General features: G+C 33.9%; 2 protein-coding genes across 6 annotated transcripts in view; both read left to right on the forward strand.

The window, feature by feature from the left end:
* Positions 1–24,153, forward strand: part of LOC124359827 — a 124,876-nt gene that overhangs the window by 95,697 nt on the left and 5,026 nt on the right. For 3 of the 5 annotated variants that reach the window (XM_046812888.1, XM_046812891.1, XM_046812889.1), the window contains exons 13-16: positions 838–4,899; positions 8,536–8,636; positions 21,456–21,584; positions 22,073–22,209. In XM_046812888.1, the coding sequence (XP_046668844.1) occupies positions 838–4,899; positions 8,536–8,636; positions 21,456–21,584; positions 22,073–22,209 (4,429 nt within the window). Of the gene's footprint in view, positions 1–837; positions 4,900–8,535; positions 8,637–21,455; positions 21,585–22,072; positions 22,214–24,153 lie in introns of those variants that run through there. The other 2 variants (XM_046812892.1, XM_046812893.1) reach the window with 2 other exon arrangements.
* LOC124359828 (piggyBac transposable element-derived protein 4-like) lies at positions 4,906–7,500 on the forward strand. The gene is made up of 2 exons (XM_046812894.1): positions 4,906–5,375; positions 5,502–7,500. Exons 1-2 carry the CDS (start codon positions 5,342–5,344, stop codon positions 7,385–7,387), a joined length of 1,920 nt encoding a protein of 639 aa, XP_046668850.1. The 5' UTR covers positions 4,906–5,341; the 3' UTR covers positions 7,388–7,500.

Genomic DNA, 24,153 nt, shown 5'->3' on the forward strand with positions numbered 1-24,153 from the left:
TATTATAACGAAAACACAAAATAAATTTGTACACATTGTAAATTTTCATAATATATTTATATATATATATATATATATATATTTAAGTAATCTACTATATATCTGAAGTCGGTTTACAATTCTGAATAGATTTCAAAAAGTTGTATTCTTTTCTTAGCTCTATACACTCAAATTTAGGTATAAATCACAATCGTGGATTTTATTTCAAAAATCTGCATAACATGTTAAATTATGTGTGTGTGCACGTGCGTGTGTATATGTGTCCGTATGCATGTGTTTGTGCGTGTAAATAAATATGTATTAATATTTTCTTTCTACACTAAGTTGTATAAATTGGAATTTCTGCAATACTTTTATATAGTTTTTTAAGGATTGAAAAATCATACAATACAGTGAACATATAATGTGCAAAACCAATTTTAAACCATTTTCTTGTTTTTTAATAAGTAAAATTATGTTCAACATGTTACATTTGGAACATTGTTTGTGGTTGATTAAATACAGATTGGTTTGATCTAAACTGCTGTGCCACTACAGAGTTTCCTTGCCACTTCTAGGGTTAATTGAAGGAGCACATAACAATAACAACTTTCCCATATAAAGTGGCAGTGTGGAGTTTAATATACAATTATTTTTATAACATACTACTAGCATACATTTTGATGGGTGTGTTATTGTTCTAGGTAGAAACCCTAAAACATAACTACTGCATTAACTTACAGTAATTATTTATAGTTAATGTAAAGACGATAGTTTTAAGATTTGAAGTATTGAATTTAGTACAATTCTTTTTACTATATAAAACTATTGTATTGTGTGTTTCTGTTTTTATTTTAGAAGTTCCAGTGGCACTAAAAAACTCTGACTTGGTGGCAGACTATTCTTCAAATTCCTGTCCAAATATGGAAACCCCCTCTTATAATCCAGAACTACCAACATATTTGAGTACCCCTATCATTGGCCCTTTGCCTCGACCTTCATCGCACAATTCATCTGAAGCTGAAGATAGTGATGAAGAGTGTCCAAACTTCTCGATGTATTCTGCAGCTAGTATGAACCTTGCTCATCGGGGATTGCCTGTACCAGTCTCTAACTTAGATATTCCAATCCCCCCATCAGTTGAGGAAGACACTATACATAATAAACGTTTTGATGATATTCCTTTACCAGAGGCTGAGTCTTCGAAATCTGACATTAAAGAAGACACCTTGAATATTCCAATTCCTCAAGAGACAAATAAAGAGGTTTTAACTGAAGGCAGTATAAAACTGACTGACATTGCCACTAATCATAGTGAAGATTCTAAAGATTCTTTAAATGTCCAAGATGAAACTGCTACAGAAGTTACAAATGATATTCAAACTGATGAGTTAGAGAAGAAGAGTGTGAAGAGTGATGACGATGAAGAGGATCAAGATGAAAGTGGAAATGAAGAAGATGGAGTGGAAGCTGATGATCAAAATGCTGATGGTGAGAGTGAAGGTGATCATAATATGACAGAAGATTCAGAAAAAGTTCTAAAATCTAAAGTAGTAAAAACCAAAGGCTCTTCTGAAGCAGGAGAAGATGAATGTAGTACTCAGGGTGATGTTTTAGATTTAGCTATTGAATCTGAAGCTAATCTGGAAAATAACATTCCACATGATGATAGCGAGGAACATAATGGAATAGACTTAGCTAAAAGTCCCATTGAACTTGAAGAGAATGGTGAAAAAGTTCTTGACAGTGGAGATAAATCTGATGGTTTGGTTGATATAACTGATGAAGAAATGAGTGTTTATGATGGCCAAGATAATGCTAATGATTTAGAAAAGCTCAATGAACAAGTGTTAGAAGAAGTACAACACAGAAAAAGTGGGAGCAAGTCCTTATACTCAGATGATGACAATAGCTTAGTTGGAGGCGCTACATCAGCAGTTTCTGCTGGAACATTGAACAATTCAGATAATATTCAACCAGCAACACTTCCTGGTTTGGAAGGACTTGAGACTGAGACAATATCAGAATCTGAAGATGTAAATTTTGATGAACTACCAATGGATGGAAATGAACATCATGAAATTCTCATAAATGATGAAGATTTGATATCCTCTAAAAGAAAGAGGAAGAAAAAATACCGTAAAATAAGTCATACTGAAGACGGAAAAGGAAATGAGCCTTTAGAGTTTGAGGAAGGTGAGATTATTGAAGATAAACCAAAACAGGTACCTAAGAAAGACAAAAAATTTAAACTTACTCCAGATAACGAAGTTAAAACTGATGAAAATGTTGACACCATTAAATCAAAGACAACTGTAGTGGAAAAGGAACCAGTTGAGAAAAAAACAAAGAAGAAGAAAGAGAAAAGTTCTACAACTAAAGATAAAAATGAGAAATCTAAAGAACCAAAAGAAAAGACACTAAAACCTGGAGAGGCAGATGAAAATATATCGTGGAAAAAACTCTCAAAAAGCAATAAAGAAAGAAATTATAGGGATGGTAAAGAAAAAGATGAAAAAGAGAAGGATCGAGAGAACAAGGATGAAGGATTATCTAAAAAAGAAAAACGTAGTAAGGAAAAGCGCAAAGAGCTGGAACGTTATAATGTTAGACGACTCATTAGTGAAAAACCAAAACGTCCTAAGAAAGATGAATTTGGTCGAGATATATCACCATCAAAATCAGGCTCTTCTTTGTCGCCCTATAGGCCACCTAGATATAGGTCACCTTTAAGAACAAGGAATCGAAGTCGTACAAGAAGCAGGTCATGGAAATCAAGAAGCAGGTCAAGGGGGAGAAGGAGACAAAGTAGATCTCGAGATAGAATACGTTCACGTGATAGATCAAGAAGATCACGCTCTAGAGAAAGGTCAAGAAAAAGGAGTAGATCGAGAAATAAAGCCACTAACAGATCTCGTGAAAGGAGAAAAACTCCAGATAAGTTTGATAAGAATGACAAACCTAGAACTACTCATAGGAGTTTGAGCAGGACTAGAAGAAAATCTCAATCACGATCACCACACTCAAGGAAGCATCGGTCTGTATCATATAGTAAATCATGGACCCCTTCATGGACAAAGTCTTCTGTATCGCGATCATTATCTAGAGGTAGAAGAAAGTCCAGAACAATTTCACGCACAAAGTCTAGATCCTGGACTAGAGAACAGAATGTCACTTCAATAAGAAGCGCACGGAAAAAGGATCCGCCAAAAAATTTAACTGTGATTGTTACTAATAAAGATGCATTAAAGAAAAAAGAAAAGAAAAAACCCTCTAAGAAAAAGGATGATCGTCGGAAGAAAAAACGAGGCCAGTCTCCCGCACCATCAAAAGAAGTTTTCACTTCAGGTGATAATATTCTTGTGAGTGTAAATTTCAAGAATGCCAATAAAAATCCAGAACTTATCCCTGCATCTACCCCGCTATTAAGAGAAAGTTCAAAACGTAAACGTGATGATACTGATAATTCTGCTAAAAAGAAAAAACCCAATAGTTCCAAAAAATCACCTGGAGTGAGTAAAAGTAATCGTTTAGCAAAAATAAATGAAGTTACTCGAAATGCTAAACCAGTGGCTATTATAGATTTGGATTTATCTCCTTTCAGAGAACAAACTCCTTCACCCAAAGAAGTTATAGTTTTAAGTGATAGCGGTGATGAAGGTGATAAACAACATTCTGAAGCTCAAGGTGAAATAAATAGACTAGGTCATAGTGGAATCACTCAAAGTATGTTGTCACTTTCATCAATTGACCATGGTCAGAAAAACTCAATATCTCAACCTGAATCACCTCTTTCAGCCAGTTTTCTACTGAATAGTTCAGGTCCAAAAACTCCACCAGAACCACATATAAAGTTTTCCATATCAACCAAACCATCTCAAATAAGAATTTTATCTAATCCTTTAATAGAAACTGAAGAAGAAATGCAAGACGAAAACATTGAAAATGACGATGATGAAATTCTTCATAAAGGTCCAAATACACCACCTGAACCTCCTCCAGATCTGAACACTCCTGCCTCTCCTCCAACAACTCCATATGATCCTTTTGATCCTACAAAGTCTAGGTCACCAAGTCCACAACCACGAAGTAGTGAAACTGGACAACAACTTAACACGTCACGAGAAGACAAATTAGACAACTTGCAAAGTGATGACAATGAACACTCAAGACTAGTAGAACTGAGAACATCTACTCCTCCGAATGAACCAGAAGATGGCAAAAAGACACCTGAGCCACCTAAAATACATTCAACGCCTAAAACAGATCCAAATAATACAGATACTTCACCAAAGGTATCTCCACCAACAGGGATATCAGAAGCAAACAAAATTAGTGAAGATACTTTAATGAAACCTATACAAAAATTGTTAGCAGGTGCAAACAAACTAGATGTAACAGTACACAAATCACCTGAAAAGCTTATAACTGTTGTAATAAGTCAACAAGTAAAAAACACAAATCAAACACCAAAACAGACAAGTCAGCCTCTCAAAACAACACCAAACAAACACCTCACTCCTAAAAGCAATGCAAAACATCAATTATTTAGTAGTTCATTGTTAAAGCAGGTCCCTATACTAGGCACTTTACCTTTATTGCCTGGCCCTCCTGTATACACACCGTCACTAACTTTAAACAACAGTAAGATGAGTGGCCGTGTACAGCAAAATGGGGACCCCTCTGATGACATGGATATAGATCCAAGCTCCCCTTACTCTCCTGGATCTAGCGAAGGTGATGACCTCTTTGAACCTCCAGTTGCAACTCCTCCACGGAGCTCCTCAAAGCCAGCATCAAAAACCAAACCTTCATCTGGAAACAAGTTTGATTCTCTATTTGGTTCATCTCCAGCTAAACCAAGACACGGAAGACATACATCAAAGACAACTAAAAAAGGAGTTAAACCAAAATCAAAAGGTAAGAATTAGTTTACAAGACTTAGTTATTAGCTCTTAGCTTAACTATACATAATCTATCTACATATTTCTAGTTTTTTTCATACATGAATTAATATGCTTACAGCATGTGTCAAGTAGACCAGAATCAAATTTAGCTTATTCATTAAATGATGTAAAAGCATTAACCTGTTGGATCCCGTAGCCGCACAGTTGCGACTGAGGCAAGTGTGCAGTCGTGGCCCGTTGCCGTACTGTTGCAGCCGCGCGCAGAGCGTTTTATTTTTGCGTTTTCTTCAACTCAATTCGCTAAATTAAATGACGTTCAATTTACCGGGTTACTCGGGAGAACACTGGCTTTCTCGTGAGGTATATTTTGTTTCGCGCTACGATACTTGGCAGCCTGTTTTTACTCTAAACGTCGAGGCGTTTCAGCCGGTTGCTGTTGTTTGTACACAATAATTATGGCTTCGCGTAAGCATGAGTTGTTTGATCAAGATATTAATGAATTCTTGAGTCATGACTCAAGAACTTTGTTCTTACGTACTTTTTAATAATTGTAATTTTTCAATTTATTTATTTATGAATAGCTGCCTTTGTCCCCCATACGATATATATATATATATATTAATGAATTATTGGGCAGTGAGTTTAGTGAACTATCTGATAGTGACGACGAAAGTGATGTGGATATTTTCAGTCGTGTAAGAAGTGGTGATTTTATTTTTAGTGAACTAGTTCGTGATGCAGACTTCAACCACGATTTAGGTTATCTCGATGAACCAGTACCAGGACCATCAGGTGATACTGTTTATTCAAATAATCGTCCAAATAAGCCTACTTTGGATAGTGTTGACTTGGTAATAAACGAGGTAGTTCAAAATTATAATCCCAGAAATGACTTTACTGGTAATGAAGGAACTGAATGTAGGCCTAACCTCAAACGTAGAAAGCTACCTCCAATTACCTATCCCTGGGTGAATGATACCAACTTTATTCCGCACATATTTCCATTTGACAGCTCAAAATCTGGAATAAATGCTGATTCTGGAATAAGTAAGGAATCTACAAACCTAGATTTTTTCTTGTCGTTGTTTCCAATGGAATTAGTATCACACATTGTTGAGCAGACTAATCTCTATTTTCATGAAGTCGTTTCTAAGCTGCCCAATGTTTCTAGATCTGAAATTGATAATTGGTACAATACCAATGAGAGTGAAATGTTATGCTTTTTAGCATTGTGTATCCTGATGTCCCATGTGAGAAAAAATAAAATAAAAGAGTACTGGTCTACCAATACAGTAATTCAAACACCATTCTTCGGTCAGGCAATGAGTCGAAACAGGTTTCTAATACTGTGTAGAATGCTGCATTTCAACAACAGTATTGTTACAAACTCTAAAACCTTAGGAAGATTACATAAGATAAACCCTATTCTCTGTTCTATAAACAAATCATTTACTGACAATTTCACTCCTTATGAGAATCTTGCATTGGATGAAACAATTTTCTTGTGGAAAGGTAGGCTACTTTTTCGCCAGTATATTCCTAGTAAGAGAGCAAGATTTGGCATAAAACTGTTTATCATATCTGATTGCAAAACAGGATACGTTCTAAATGTTTTACCATATATTGGTTCTGAAACTCAGCTAAATTTTGAAGACCTCAGTGATAAAGTAGGTATGTCAGGTCAGGTAGTGTTGACTCTTACAGAATCTTTTTTCAATCTTGGACACAAACTGTACCTTGATAACTGGTATGTCTCACCCTCATTAGCAGAAGAACTATTTAGTAAAAGTACAAATATGTGTGGAACATGCTTGCCAACAAGGCGTGGTGTTCCAAAAGAAGGCCTAAAAAAATTGAAAAAAGGGGAAACGGATTCACATCATGCACAATTTATGTTATATGAACGTTGGCTAGATCAACGGGAGGTTAGGGTTTTATCAACAATGCATGAACATGGTATGAAAGAAACTGGTAAACGTGATCCCCATACTGGTCAAAAGATTGTAAAACCCGTTAGTGTTCTGGATTACAATCAGCACATGGGTGCAGTTGATGCAGGTGATATGCAGTTGTCGTTCAACGAAACCGCTCGGAAGTCATTGAAGTGGTACAAAAAACTGTTTTTCCATTTGTTAGATGTAACCATACGTAATGCATACATTTTGCAGCATCAAATGACAGGAAAAATTCCTCAACTATCAGAATTCCGTAAGGAATTAGTGAGAGAAATCATTGAGAAACATTGTGAGATGAAAAAAGACAAAAGAGGAGGTCGACCTTCAGCAAATATTACACCACTTAGACTGACACAATGTCATTTCTTGGAGCCAATTCCAGCAACTGTAAACAAAGACAGGCCCAGGCGAAAATGTCATGTTTGTGCCAACACGACCAGAAGACCACAAAGAAGGCAAGACACTTACTTCATGTGTATCCCCTGCAATGTGTCTCTGTGTGTACACCCATGTATGATGGAATACCATACTTATAGGAACTTTTAGGCCTAAACCATACTCTGGACCATGTAAATAAAGTTTTGTTCTAATATTATTTATTTAGTTTGTTTATCCTAGTCTTATTGATTTATAAAAAATAAACTTACACTTGGAATCAAAATATATATATATATATATATATATATATATAAATTTAAATATGTATATTTGAATTTAGAAATATCAATAATATGAAATAAATAAACATAAAAATAAAACTTATGAGTATATGATTATGCAGATGCAAAAAATAACTATAATGCAAAGTAGTAACCAAGTGCCAGAAAAAAACCCGGGCCAGCAGATGCCCCTGTGCTGCCATAACCCGGGACTCAACAGGTTAAACGACGTAAAAGCAAGAAGGAGATAATGGAATAAAATCTGTTTATATTTAAATTTTTCTATTGTTTTCCACCAATCTTTTAGAAAGTATTGCACAGATTTTTCATGCATCTTTTCTTATTTGGAAAAGTGGTCCAGCCATACATAGGTGGTCCCATTCAAAAAGAAATGGGACAGTATATGACCAGTAAATCATTTTGGAAGTTGTCCATGAAAAAGTCATAAAAAGTAGATAGCAGAAATGTGGTTTTATTTAATTATTATAACTTACCTCAGTATGCAAGGAAACATTTAACTTCCTTTTAAGGATGAGGCGAAAAAAATGCTATACTAATTCCTGTATTATTTGTGACTAAGAATGTAATGTGCTAAACAGTTTTATTTTGTTATCATTAAAGCCTATGTGGCAGGTAGGAATTTCCAATAATTTCAAACCACCTTTAGCCAGGGTAAAACATTTTATATTTAAACATATATATATATATACACACTTTTAAAGGACATTTTTATACAACTACACAAATTACGTAATTAACAAAAATTACTGAACATGTGTTTGTTTACCGTCCAGCACCAGACGTTCTGCATGTAGGCATAGAAGACACATAGATATAATTATATAGGTAATAGGAACTGCAAGTTAAATATTATTTACAAAACTATGATAATGTTTCAATTTAATTGAACGCGTTTGTGTATAAAGTATATATATATATATATATATATATATATATATATATATATATATATATATATATATATCTTTATTTTTTATTTACTGTTTTTATCCATAATAAGTAATAATGTTGCAGGTAACAAAAAAGAAGAAGTAAAAGTAAAATTAGATGAAGATCAGCTGAAGATACTGGATGAGTTGCCCAGCTCTGCTGTAGAAATGCAGGTGAAGGATAAGGTAAAGCAATGGTTCCATTAATTTCAATAACCAATAGTCCTTGTATAAAAATGTCTGGAAATATATCCTTCACAGACAGTATGTAAAAATATCTTCTTTTTCATTCTCTTTTCAAACTCCAATATAAATGCATGCATTTATTTGCTCACCTTTTTGCATGAAATATACTAGTCAATATTATGATACATTCAATCTCTAGATGGTTGTTACACTAAACTAATATCTACACAAAGAATGACATTGACAAAAACTGTTCTGATAAATTTCATCTTGAAACAGAGGCATACCTAGGACTGGTTTTGGAGGGGGGAGGGCTGAATCTAATTAAAGATTTTACCACAGCAGAATATGGAAAAAATGTGAATAAAGCTAAATCTAAATAAATTAGAAGGCCTAATTCAAAGTAAAGCATTTAACCGTTGTATTTGAAAGTTTGTTGCTGTTATATGTATTTTTTTTAAATGTGGTAGTCTGCATTTAAATGTTTAGGTTAAACATTTGGTAATAATGTATTTTTTTTAAATCTGGAGGGGTTTTGGTTGGTTACAGATAATTTAATTATGCGTTTGGAACATTAATCAGTTAATACTGAGTTTTACAATAAAAAATAATCTAAATTCATAAGATAAAGTTATCAAATCTATAGGGTTATCTGAGAGTATCAGGATTTGTAAAATTTATCAACTCATTTTTACAGAGTTTTCTTATAAAGCTCTTCAGTTAATTTGTAAATATTACATAACCCCTTAACTGCTGAGCAATACAGCGAGCTGAGCGCCACCAGTGTTACTACATGTTTCAACGTGACGTGCCCTCTCCGCTCCTCTTGTGTTAAAACGGTTTTAGACATGGCTGGTTATCGTTATTTCTTGCTGCCTATGGAGCATTGCTCTTTGATGGCTATTTTCAGTACTACAATGACTGAAGTGCTGATTGATAAGTGACTCAGCCTGGTTTACAACTTTGGAACTATGCGGAGACAATAGACAAAATTCTTTATTCGTAATCTTAGAGATCAGAATGATGTCATAATACATTGAAATTTTTAATCTGTTTCAAATTTAACAGAATCTGGTAAATAAATAGTTCTTAAGTTTAAATCCTCTAACTGGTAGGTTTTATAATCAAGTAATTATTAATATCAATTTTCTTCTTCACTCCTCCAGTTTAAGAACTCATGTAGTGAGTGAAATGGCCGTTCTGTAAGTCTTTGAGTCAAGGCTGACTTCAGTCTTTTTCTTTGCAGTGCCTTGAGTTCTTCAGAAAGAAGGTTAAAAAGTTTGATGCATGGCGGGTATTGTACGAGTGAATATCGTGGCTTCTTAGACTCGTCTGAGGTGATGATTTTAATTTATATTTAATTTCACATAGTTGGGCATTGTGGTCAGAAATTCCAGCATGAATTACAGTTGAAGTTATTTGTTCCTTGACTAGGTTTGTGCAGATGAAGTCTATTGATGAAACAGATGTGGGAGTGACCCGTGTTGGAGGGAGTGGTAATCTTTTGATGTTGTGACTGCTTAAGGTGTCATTTAGCATTTGGTTATCCTTGTCTATTTTTGAACTATCAACATTTATATCTCCTATTACAAGAATTGTATGGTTCTTTGCTCTGGTGTCCTCAATTGTTGCTGAAAGGAGACTTAGTGCTTCCTCAAGCTGCCCATCTGGGGTTCTGTAGACACCAAGAAGATATATTTCTGTTTTCCTTGAGAATATTTTAATCATTGCCATCTCACATATCAGTCTTTATTATTTTCCTACATTTACTTGCTGTACAGATGTTTCCAAATTTGGTTTTAACATAGATGGCAACACCTGCCTTTTTATGTTTTTCTCGGCTGAAGTGCGTTTTAAGGTAATAGTTTGGTAGCCTAGTGTTTTCCATTTGCTCCCTTTTTAGCCCATGTTCACTGAGGATGATAATGTCTAGTCAATTTGCTCTAAGAAGTGGTTCAGTCTGTTCATTTTATTACAAATTTCTTGCATGTTTCGATGAAGGATGGTGAGTTTGTTTGAAAGCATTTTGGTTGTTGTCATGGGGTTTCCTGTTCCTTTGGGCGGGATTCTAACCAATTATGATTTATTTGTTCATGTAGAGGTTGGTCTATATTAAAAGATGCATTGTTTCCCCTCTGTCTTCTTTACTGGACTAGTTGGCTTCGCAATCTGGTTTTGTGTTGTATCATCAGAGGTGAGCAGTGACGCAGGAGGGTGTGTGGTTGGTGGAGCAGCAGCCATGGCAGTCGTACTATTGTTAGTGGGTGAGTAGCTGTAGTGTTTTTTCATATGTTCCATGTAGAAGGCCATGTTATTGTTACAAAAGTCGTAACTTTTATCAGTTCTCTTGACTTTAGGGTAGAGGGGAGGGCTTTTGATTGTTATGTTCTTCTTTGTCACTATTGTTTCCTCCATCAGAGGTGTGGGCAGTTTTTGTGTGCAGGTTAGGCTGATTCCTGCTGTAAAATTTTTGGAATTGGTCATCATTAGTTGTGTTGTCAATGTTGAGGTCAGTTTTTCTGACAGGGTTTGGCTGTCTCCCCCACTCAACTGTAATTTTGGTTGTATCATCAATATCATCTCTTCAGATTTTAGGAGTTTTACACAATGAAGAGGATTTCATCCTTAAATTAAAACATCAGTGGTATTCTATATATCCGTTGCCTCTATAAGTTCGTTAGATGTAAATGCTTCTCGGGATTTTGCCACTTGTTTGCTAGAAGAGAACATGTTTACATCAAAACATTACGTCATGTGGCTTGTGTCTAACCACAATTTATTAGCACCATGTATGTTTCATTGTGTGGCAGTTTTTATTTCATTATTAATAAGTAAATTCATTATTTTATTTTTTTATTTTATAGGATAGAATAATTTATTTTTATAGTTTATGACACCCCTAATAAATAAATCGAGTCTATCCTCTATTGTAAATGCTGACAGTAACGTGCTGGATCCTGCTGTGTTTTTTACTGTGTGCTAAGAATTTTATTTCTACTATATTCTATGTATAAATCAATGAGGCGTTTTTTACTGTCGTTTGAGGCAAGTGTGTGTAAAATTATGTTTTGAATTAGACATTTATTCTATACTGATGTTAAAAAAATAACTATCAACTAACATGTAAAAATAAATATCAGTTTGCATTCTTGGTATAGAGTTGTGTTAAGGACCAACATAACATAGGCACATAAATTTATTAAATGAAGTGTTATGTTCCTAAATATTTTCTATCATAACTTCAGAATTATTTTTCTTTTAAATAATTAGTCCTTTTTTGGGTAGGTTAAACAGTAAAGTTTAAACTTTTCAATGAATCTTTAATTTAATGTTGACAATAAAGTATTGTTTGGTATAAAATGTGCAATGTTATTTAATTTTTTGTAAGCAAGTTAACCCATTGTGGGTTATAAACATGCCCATACATGCAGTGGACCAAAAGCACAATAATGTGCAGTGAGCGTTTTCCACTTTTCTCCAACTTTTCTGTTCAACTTTAGTTTTAGGAATTTAGATTGCATCGGTTTAGATCTAAAGTTGATCTTAAAATGTTTTATTATTAGTTATCAGTACAGTATAAATATCGTATTATGTTTGGTAACATTTCTCACCACTAGTTTGTGTTTGGCTGGCAGTTTTCAAATTACCAATTGGTAGCAAAACTATGCAAGTAAAATGTTATAATTCAACTTAATATTGATTTTTCATGATTTTTCTGATATAGGTAAAATTAAGGAGCATGATTTACATTTGCTTGAGGTTGATTGGTTATTATTAGAGAGTGGTAGTGAGGCTAAAGTGATTGTGACGTAAAGATGTTCTCAGGCCAGTGACTTTGAAGGAGAGGAGATAGGCAACGGTGGTGAGTCTTCATGTAATACTGCTTTTGGTGTTTTAGACTATGATTCTGAGTTTATCCCTTGTACCCTGGGAATCTTCGCACAATATTTCTTATGCTCCTGTATAATACGATTTACAGCTATTGTATTTTTCTCCTCAAGCAGGCAATAAATCTAGTAGAATTACCTAGTTCTCCTGAATTATGCTTTTTTTAAATCTTGTTTCTGCTGAGCCTCAGTCTAGTAATTATAATTAAAATGTTCTGCAGTGGGTTACACAGTTTTATGATGAGAACAGAGCTAAGAATCCGAGTTTTAGGAGAAATTGTGTTGGAAATAACTAAAATCTCAAATTTTAATAATTTATAGTTTGTAACATTTTTTTATAGTTTGAATTTATAACAAAATAATAAATTATATTTTGACTTTAAACAGTTCATGTTTATACAAGGGCTATTATTTCTTAACGTGTGTAACAAAACACAGATATTTACAGTAACACATGATAACATTGGGTACAAATCATTTTGAAATATTGTATTCTTATAATTTCTATAACTTTCTTGTTTAATTTTATTGGAATTCATACATTCATAACACTACTTTATTTCATAAAATGAAATAATTAATTTCATACTCCATTTGCTTGCTTTGTGACTGTTAGAGTAAATGAGACTTGTATTTCACTGGTACTGGTTACATTGTTAGTATCTATAAAAATTGTTAAATAACAAGTAAAGGATTAGTGAGCATATCACTAACTGTATTTCACAAACAGCTGGCAATTCAGTAATCTCAAACATTTTAAAGGCTTACAGTAAAGCATCTGGGATAACTACAGAATTGTAAATGCCACATACTAGTTTGCAATGAATACTGAGAAGCAATAGAACAAATAGTGGAGCTTCCCTGAATTACAAGAGTATACAAGATTATGATTCTTGCTTAAAATATATCCCTAGTACACTTATAATAACCCCCTTTATCCTCAAGGAACATTCATCTCAATAATCCTGACAATTGGTTACTACATTTGGCTAAAAGTTTGCTGTCAGGCATATATATGAATACCCTACATCGATTGGCCCATTTACAAGGAAAATTGTATATAATAATAATTGCAATAGGTCCAATATGTTTGCAATTGTAGCACAGGTTTAGAGACACATACAGACAGGCAAAATTTATCTCATAACGTAGCTATGGTAAGGAGGGCTGATTTAAGTTTGAATGTTGAATTTAGCTCGAATCTGGAGTCTTGTTCGTCTCAAGAGATCCAAAGAAGCTCATAACTAAACTTTACATTGTTTCGACATTAGAGCCACTTAAAAATAGATGAAGTGGCATTCTCATCAGGTACACAACTGAGTACACCTTGTGCACCTGATAAGACTGCCACTTCATCTATTTATAGGTATCTCTGATGTCGAAACAATGTAAAGGTTCGTTTTGAGCTTCTTCTTCACTGAATTTATAAGGATCTCTTCAGACGAACATGACTCCAAATATAAGAAGTCTAGTCAGAGACAGCTTCAGATACCAGATGCTGCAATAAAAGGAAGGTGAACTGGAGCTATATTCAAGATTCAACATTAAAATTATCAGTTTTTTTTCTGACATTTGCAGTTTTCAATATTTTCTGTTTTCAGTGGTATAAAAATATTTGTTTGCTATCATAACTTCATTTTCTAAATATTGGCTAATAAATAATTTACTGAAGCTAGTACAATAATGCCAACCTGATCACAAATAATCTGGTATACTTTCATTGCCCGTATTTTGTATTTTTTAGAAGATTGCTGACACAATTTCAAAGACATGATACTCACAGTACTTTTATGACTTTGCATGTAAATTAAATAAACGCTTGTGTAAGAACAAGACTATTGATCTGAACCTATTATACGAAGGAATACTGAATTTTATTGTTAATTGTAAATAATCATCAATAGGGTGAATAGAAATTTTGAATCATAATATTTAACATTCCAATATAATGTTCTCTTCTTCTGTAGCTATAATTGTGTAGTAATTGTAAAAATCCAGATACCAGTTAGTACTTAAAAATGTTATGAATGTATGTGTTTTGATATTTTCTAAATGCACAATAATACAGTTATTTTGTTTTGCTTTTATTGTTTATTTGATGGAACCATTACTTAATTTAAGTTATAATTTGCTTGTTATAGTTTATTTAGTTTCTAAAGAATAAATTTAGGCAGTTGCTGATTATCTGAGTAATTAAGAAATGATGACCAAAAATGATCTAAACTATAGTTGATAGGTCAAGTGAAACACAAAAAAAAATATATCATATAAACCAATAATTAAGATTAAGAAATAAATAGTTATATGGCATAGAGTAGTGATCTTAATTTATTGAATTTTAAATTTCCTATTAATAAAAATAAACTAAAAGTGTAACCTATATTTTATATAAAAATGTATTATGAAAATAAAACTTTTAATACATGTATTTTAATAAAAAATACAGAAAAGGTGTACAACTTTTTTCTGTTAAATAAGTACACTTGTTTTTAGAATTTTTTGTTTTTTTTATTAATAAACAGGCTGTGTACTGTGATTTCATAAAGTTGTTAGTTTATTGAAATTGATATCTTTGACTTTTGTTCATTTCGCTGGATATATAGATGCACATCCGGGTGTAGCTCATATTCAGCTCGTTTAATTGCATGCATTTTTACGTCTCTCTTTAACCCTCCCAGCGTCCCGTATAAACCACCTTGAACGTCCAGCATCATTTAGCCGTTTTGCAGACATTCAGATAAAAATTTGCAAAAAATACAAATATGGAAATAATCATACACTATAGCATACCATTGTAATCAGTAATAAATTCTTAGTAAGGAAATATTAAATAATTTACTCACCAAAAATATGTGTTGAAACTTAGAGCTTATAAATCAAAAATTAAAAAAGAAAAAAAATTTTTATCAACTTTTCACTTAGATAAACATCACTTTTTTATTGTTATTAAAAAATCCAAAATAGCAATTATGTTCAATAAATAATGTAGAAAAAGAAGATGTTTAAATATTTACATAAAACCATATACTGACAACACTATTTACAATATACCGAACTTGATACACTCTTTTTTTCTTCGAAAAATCTTAGTCCGAAGAGCAGCTGGGGGAGGCTTGCCTCTTTCTTTTCCTCCCTTTAGCAGAAGGCCTCCAAAAGTGATCCAAATAAGGGTAGCAATGTTTGTGGATGCCACAGTTGCACTCTGGGCACCAATATGTGCTTTTCTTGTTGCATACAACGCAAATCCGATCATTCTTGTTGGGTAAGTGAGTTAGCTTGTGAGAAGTATCACCTCCTGGACCTGGTTGTGGTATTGGTAGAACAGTATCATTTTCTGCCAGTGTCTCAATGATGTCTACAATAAAATTCCTTCTATCCATTGGTTGGTCACTGTTATTTGCATACAAAAGAAAGGCATTGAATAGAGCCATGTCGATAAAATTTAGAAAGAGTTTCTACCAGTACTTTTGGGTAGGACGTGTACAAGATAAATGATAAATGGACTTGTCAGAGTTGTCTACTCCTCCCATAGCTTGGTTGTAATTATGTATAACAACTGGTTTGACACCTTCTTGGCCTTTTTTGCTTCTGATAATTTTATCTTCAGCATGCCCTGCAGTAGTAATAAGAAAAACCGGTTTTCGGGTAGACGTCTGTCGAAATCCAACAAAAAGTAATTCACCTTTTCTGAAATATACACTTTCTCTAGCTTTTAATTTCTGTTCAATGCCTTGTTTGCAAATAAATTTAGATCTTTTGTTTATTGTACCAGTGATAAAAGTTGAACGGTTCAAAAGCTTCTCAGCAAGAGGGATTTTGGTATAAAAATTATCTGTGAATAAGTGGTGACCCTTATCCAACAAACCTGCTTTTTGCATGATTTCCAATATAACTTTTTCAGTAAAAGATGCCGGGTTTCCTTTTAAAAAATCACTACAGCTATAAAGCTCAAAATGTAAAATGAAACTGGTTTTGCTATCACATACTTCAAATTTTTTTATTCCGTAGCGGGCATGTTTTTTATTGGGCATATATTGTATGAAGACACAACGGTTTTTCATTCCCACTACGGATTCATCAATACAAACATTTTGATAAGCAGTAAAGTAGGCTTTGAATTTTTTATTTAGATGGTCTAATAAAAATCTAATTTTCACCCAGGGATCATAATTGGGTTGTCCACGACGGAGAGTTGGCGCCATTGTCAGATGTAGGTTAGAGTTGATAAGCATGAATTTATTGTATGACATTACTTTATGGAAAAAAGGTATTGTCTGTGAGGCCCTAGTGTCCCAATAGGCTTGTAGATTCTTCTGTCTAATCAAACCCATATTCAAAATACAAGCGAAAAACTTTTTTATGTCTGACACAGTTATATCAACCCATCTTGTAAATCTAGAATGCGTTGGCATTGTTCCAGAATCTCTCTTTGTTTTAATTTTGTTCTGGGCATAGTAGTTAGTGTGTCTGACTATGTGGTTCCATACAGCATTGGTAAAAAATAAGTAAAAGTACTCAATTGGTTTACTATTTCGTGGTGGCACATTCTTTACTCCTGGCTGTCTAACCTGAAACCTATTTCCAACATTACATTCTGGTTCGGTTGAGTAAGTCCTAACCCATTCAGTTGTTTGTGGAGGTGGTAATGGTATTGATGTATTTCTGTTATTGGTATTAGTTCTACTGCCGTTGTCTGAATCACCTGAGTCTGATGAAGAAATGTTGTCAAGGTCCGGTTCGTATTCCTCGCCGCTGCCCGATGAGTAGTCTTGTAGTGATACATTGTCTGGCCATTCTTCAGCTTCTAAATCACTATCAATGTCCCCATCTTCTTTCGTGAATCAATTCTCTCAAATCACTTGATCTACCAAAAAAATCTTCTGCCATTGCACTAAATAAACATCAAAACAATAACACAGTAACGCACCGTAAACAAAGGCGACCCGCTCGAGACTAACGCACCGTACACAAAGGCGACCCGCTCGAGACTAACCAGCTGGCACACAACAAAAGGGAAGAAAGTTTTGGGTCAGTGTTGCCAAAATACCTATAGAAAATTATCGTATTGGGTATCAAAATACTCGTGCATTTACGGCCTTTCCAACGATATATCGATCAGGCCTACCAGACACGGCTAGCTCATTCAGGAGTTGTTCTTTTCCGCACGTGTTTAATTCGCCGGAATTCCGGTGTGGACGCTACACGCGCTTATTTAATTCGCCGGAATTCCGGCGTGGGACGCTTGGAGGGTTAAACAACCAGTTTGTCGTAATGTGTTTCTAAAACAGGAATAAGGTGATTGAGGTGAGCAAACTTAAAATAAAGTTAAAATTAACTATAAACCCCCTTAAAGTTCATCACTACAATGTAGATATTGAAATATTTTTTTTTTATTATGTATTTATAATCAAATAACAAATTTTTAAAAGCTATATTTACTTGGGTTTAGATAAGACCGATCTTCATCTTAATGAGAGAAGGTTGTGTGGTCCAACCCCACACGAAAGATTGTTGATATTCAAACATTTATTCATGAGAATTCAAGGAAATCAGTAAAGATTATATAACAGAATGTGTTTCAAAAATAAATACTTTGAGTTATTAATGCACAAAACAGAGTCCTTAATAGAGTCTAAAGTGTAAACATACACAATTTCTTCAAATTAAAAATATTATTGATCAGAGTTAAAATATTAATTATCAGAAATAATTAAAATAGTTTTAAATTAATGTTCAAAGCTTTGTACTATATAGGAGGGACCTCACTAGGGTAAGGTTTGTTGCTGTAGGAAATATTTTTCTAAACCAATATTTGGAATTCTCTCAAGCAAGTACAAATCAATTGATTTGTTGGTATAGGTATAGCAAATTACTAGTTAAAATATTTATGACCATTTTGGTATTTTTATTTTTGAAACCGTGTTGGAATGGGGCCACAAAATTTATGTCTAGATATACATTCTTTATTTAAAAATAAATCTAGTATTGAAGATAATATCAAGTTAGATAAAAATATTTAAGTTAATAACGTTGAAATGTTTCTCGTCTTCTTTCAATGAACTCGTTTGAGAGTGTAAACAGGATTGTTGACCAGCCAAGCCATAACAATCTTCTCTTAGTGAGGCATCTCAATTCTTGTGGTAGAGGGTTGTGCAACTTCACGCCCATGTAGGAGGGGTATCTTTTTATATATTAAGAGAGATGATGAGCTGGTAGGTGGTAACGTATGCTGTGTCTAGTATAGTAGTCATTGATGTGTCTATTCTGGTCATCAGTTGTCAGAATACAAAACGACTTCTACTTGATATATGTTTTTCTTTTTTTTAGGGAGAGGCAGGAAAAATGCAATTACGCATAGGTGGCTAGCCTGTAATGTGGGAGTCCGCCAAAAACGGGTTTACCCACTAAAAAACCTCCTCTACTCTTTAGGATTCTATCACATTACGTCAGGCTAGGCCTAAATTTGGCTTAAGCCCGAAGGGCTCGCTCCTTATCTAGCCGCTTGGTCAAGGGATCTGGGCCACTTCGCGGTCCAGATCGGATTTCTTTTCCAGGAGGATGACCCGGACGAACTTTGACAAACAATCCCAGTTCCCCTCATCCTCCATAATCTTTTCGCAGACCGTGTCCACCGAGTTTTCTTGTGGCCTTCAGGCGGGGCCTTTCCCAACGCGGACAGCGGAAGAAGGTGTGTTCCGCGTCGTCAAGGAACGCCCGGGCAGTAGATGCAATCCGGTGAACCGGTCTTGCCCATCCCGGTTCAGGTACGACTTGAAATAGCTGTGACCTGTCAGGAACTGCATGAGGTAGTAATCCACCTCGCCATGTCGCCTTTCGACCCATGGTTGAAGCTGCTCAATGTGCAGTCCATCGTCCTTGGGTTTCGTGCTCCCAGCTGTGTTGCCACTGCTGGAAGGTTCGGGCGCGCTCTTCGGATCTTGCTGCATCCTTGCCGATCTCGCCTTGTCTCTGATAAATCGCCTTCCTCTCCCCTGCCAAGAGCTTGACAGGGATGAGAAAAATTATAGTAATGTTTGCTGACATCAATTATGTACTGTTAATAACGCCTTCTGATTCTTCTTTTATTGTCATAATCTTCAGGGTCCTGTAAACTTCTCTACAACTTTCTCTGAAGCCTAGCTCAGCCATGGCTCTTATAGCCCTCTTTTGCAATATTGATCTTTTGACTCTGTGATCGGATGAGAACCGGTATATTCAACATGATATGGCCGTTGGCACTCTCTGAAGGGGTTTTGGTTTTGCAAAGGTTTCTTTGGGCCATACTTGAGGTGTATATAGGGCAGGGTCAGCAATCCAAGGTCCTTAAAGGCATCTTTGCGTGACTCTCTGGGGTTTAATTTTGTAAGAAATCAGATCTGGCTTTCTTTTGAGATCTGAAAACTCTTTCAAATCTGTATTTGGAACAGCTTCCTCACAATCTCAAGCCGTATGTCAAATGTGGTTGTATCAGACCGAAATAGGCCATTTTTAATACATCCGCCGAACAATATTTTGCAAGATTGTGCAGGACATAAATTCCTGAGGCAACCTTAAGCCCCTGATCAAGGTACGTTCCAAAGAACTTAATGGATATTGCTTCTTCAAGAAAGAAATCATACAACATAACCGTGAGTCGAAGCTCTTGGTCTTGTCAAAGGCAAAAATTTATGACGTTTGATTTTGAACTGTTCATTTTCAAATTGATTCTGGAGAAATATTCCATGCATGAATTCAATTCAGTGAATGACTCCACTTCAAGTTTTTTTTTTTTTTTTTCTATCTAATGCAGAGAGTTGTATTGTTAGCATATTGAATTATTTTTCCATTCTTGATCGCTGAGTTCAATCTATTTACGTAAATTAAAAAAGGATTGACCCTAATATTGATCCCTGTGGAACATCGTTGGGCATTTTGACTTTGCCTGACAAGACATTCATTATCTGCACACACTGCTCTCTATCTTTCAAGTAAGACGAGATCCAATCGTACGGCAGTCCCCGAATTCCACTTGACCATAGCTGATGCAACAGTGTCACATGTTGCACACAATCAAAAGCTTTAGAGTAGAGAGGTTGAGGAATATGCTTAGCACCTGCTCTCGCCTTTCTACGCCTTGACAACATTGTAAATGAGATTTGTTAAGGCATCGATTGTTGACTTGCTTTTCCTGAACCCAATTGTTCGAGACATCAAACCTTGTAATGATCAAAAAATTGTTCAAGACAAGCTTTTTTGAAAATTTTGCTGAAAACAGAGGGTAGAAATTGGCCGATAGTTCATTGAAAGGAACTTTCGTCCTTTTTGAAAATTAGAATGACTGGTAATCTTCAATGCCAACAGGAATACTCCATGAGCAAATAAAAGATTGATTTATAATTATTATCTGTTTTTCTAATGTTCTTACTAATAAAAGATAATTCAGGACGTAGGTTAGTAAATTTGTTAGTGTTAAATAGTTAGTAGCATGTTTTTAATTATATCAGTTACCTTTGACTCTATTCGTTATATATCACTGTATGCTGATTAAAGAGGTATTTGATTTAATATGCGTAGGACCTAATCTGTTCATGTACTGTGAATTGATTTTGACAAAATAGACTTAAGTTAAAATCATTCTGAAGAATATTTTAAGACTTGTACAATCTACTTTATTTTAATTTTTCAAACAATTTCAGTAAAATTGTGTCTGCAACGGCATAGATAAAAATCATTAAGTTTTCAAATGTCATTAAGATAATTAATTGAAGTTTATTTTCTAATCTACTTGTTTTTTTGCACTCCATTAATCTATTGTTTGTTATTAATAATTTGAAAACTCAACCATCTTAGAAATTGAACTATCTCGTTAATAATTTACTCAACTCAGCAAATAGTAATAGTGAAGAAATGCATTTATTGTCATTTGTTTGGTAACACTTTAAATATTTTGCAGTTTCTAAAAAAGCTGAATCGACAAGAAAGGGTAGTTGAAGAAGTGAAACTTGTCTTAAAACCACATTATGCAAAGAAACATATCAACAAGGAAGATTACAAAGAAATTCTAAGGAGAGCAGTTCCGAAGGTAAATACTACTTATGTTGAAACTTATATTTGATTATTCAATGTAGCTGTAGTACTCTACCTCACTTCTATTGGATGGAAACCAAAATCTTGAAGCTATTCCTTTCCAACTCAAAATGGAAAAGGAATATATATATATATATATATGATATATTGATTGATATATATATATATATATATATATATATATATATATATATATTGATTGATATATATATATATATATATATATATATATATATATATATATATATATGATATATTGATTGATATATATATATATATATATATGTTTTAATAATAAAAGACCAAATTTCAAGAATACAATGACCACATCTATAAAGAAAATTACATGTTAAATTTTGTTTCATATGTTATAGTTTTCGATTTACCAAATAGTTATGAATGCTGTATGGTTTGATCACTTGTAATAAGATTAATTAAGTAATCTTTCAGTATCCTGTAACAACTATTTTGTCTTGGTTTCAGATCTGCCATAATAAATCTGGAGAAATAAATCCAATAAAGATTCAGTTTCTGATTGAAGCATATGTTAAAAAATTCCGCTATGCGAAAAAGAAAACTTCTGGTGCTGTTTCTGCTCCAGTGCCAAATAAGCCTAAACCGTAAGTATTAGTATTTAAATTAATAATATATTAATATGAAGTTGTAAATGTTGAGTTTAGCTTCAGTTCACCTTCCTCTTAGTGCAGCGTCTGAAATCTGACCCAAAATTAACTCTTTACATTGTTTCGACATCAGAGACACCCAGACTACAAATATATTGTAATCTAGGTGAAGAGATCTTTTCGTTGTCTCATCAGGTGCAGAATTGAGTGCACTACAGTGTTTTAGACACAATCTGTAAGCACAGTGGAGCTACCATTTTGTAGTCTGAGTGACGCTGATCTCAAAAGAGATAATTTTGAGCTTCTCTCTAAATTTTTGTTGAATTTCTTCAGACGTACATAACTCCAGATTCCAGGAGTCAATACTGTGACAGTGTCAGATTTCAGACGGTGCAATAAGAGGAAACTCGACATTCACATTGATTTAACCCTTCCCACCATAGCTATGGAATATTAAATTGCTATAAAATGCTGTTGACTTGACAACACAATACATGGTGATATTTGTTTAGGATCTATAAATGGTCAAAAAATATATACTTATGATATTCTCAGAATTTTATATAATTTCATCGTGTAGGTGTTTACAAGTGTCAACTATGGCATTAATTGAAATTTATTGATCCTCTAGACCCCATTGATGATTTTAGTGTACATTAAGACGAGGAATTTTTCAGGCATGAAGTGAGGTACTACCTTTTTTGTGTAGTGTCTTCCTTTACTGTTATGGTACTGAATTTGGGATACATAACTGGGCTAATTTTAAAATTTTAGAAATAAGAGGACCTTTGTGGGGGTTAGATGTGGGTAACAATATTTTCACAATTTTAGGACATCAAGAGAACTGAGTAGTTTTTTGAGCACACTACAACTACATTTTTCTTGTTGCGGTATTTTAAGAACCTATCTTCCACAGTACTAGAATCAAAGAGGGAACAAGCAGCACTAAGAGAGGTTGACTATTTCTCTTAGAACTGCAAGTAAAATATTTACAAAACTAGAAATTTGTCAATTAGGATATCTATCTACGAATTTCTATACACAAGTTCAAAAATAAACATATATTTGCAATTTGGTAACTTTGCCGATCAGCTGCCGTCCATGAGCATATGCAGCAGACTCACGGCTATGTATCTACTACATTAACACAGATATGGAAGCAAAATATGGCTTACTGAACTTAGTGACAAAGTCACATTCCGTGTTTGTGTGGCGATTTCCATAAACCCTCATTAAAGTCCGCAACTTTACCGGGATCTCTGTGACTGGCAAACACCCTGCAAAAATAACTGGACAATTTCTCCAGGTTCTATCGTGAAATTCCCTGACTTTTCCATGATTTTATCCATATTGTTAAAATTCCACAACTATTCCCGGTTTTTCCCGTCGCTAGATACCCTGGATTGTGAAGGTATGAGCGTACTCCATTCATATGATCTCTAAAACATGCATTCAATAAAAAATATTTTATTACATAATACAGTTTAAAATAATTAATTTTAGTTTTATTATACGCATGTTTTAGAGATAGAGTGCTTGTAGATGAAACACAACATGTTTTTTTGTTGCAATTCAAGTCAAGTGAATTAAAATCTATTTATACATAGTGCAAATTTGCACAGTAATTAGTGTCAATATTTAAATAACACACATCATCACGAGTCTGCTGCATATATTCACGGACTGCAGCTGATTAGCAGTATATTGATTGCTAAAACGTGTCGTATTTTGTGTATAAAGAAGTGTATAGATTATAAAATTAACAAATTATGATTTTTTTACCAATAATATTTTTTATTCAGTTCGTATTTGTCTTAATTTTACTAGTCAAAATTGTCTTGATTTTTACAAGTATTAAAATGCTATATATTATTAAAATTTATTGAGCTGATACACTACATACACATACAGTAAGGTAAGATTGTTGTTGTAAAAAAAGTT

The sequence above is a fragment of the Homalodisca vitripennis genome, chromosome 4, assembly GCF_021130785.1.
Source record: "Homalodisca vitripennis isolate AUS2020 chromosome 4, UT_GWSS_2.1, whole genome shotgun sequence".
Lineage (NCBI taxonomy): Eukaryota > Metazoa > Arthropoda > Insecta > Hemiptera > Cicadellidae > Homalodisca > Homalodisca vitripennis.

Coding starts and splice junctions, on each gene's coding strand:
- LOC124359828 (XM_046812894.1), top strand. CDS start 5,342: ATGGCTTCGCGTAAGCATGAGTTGTTTGATCAAG. Junction 5,376..5,501: donor GCATGAGTTGTTTGATCAAG/ATATTAATGAAT, acceptor ATATATATATAT/ATATTAATGAATTATTGGGC.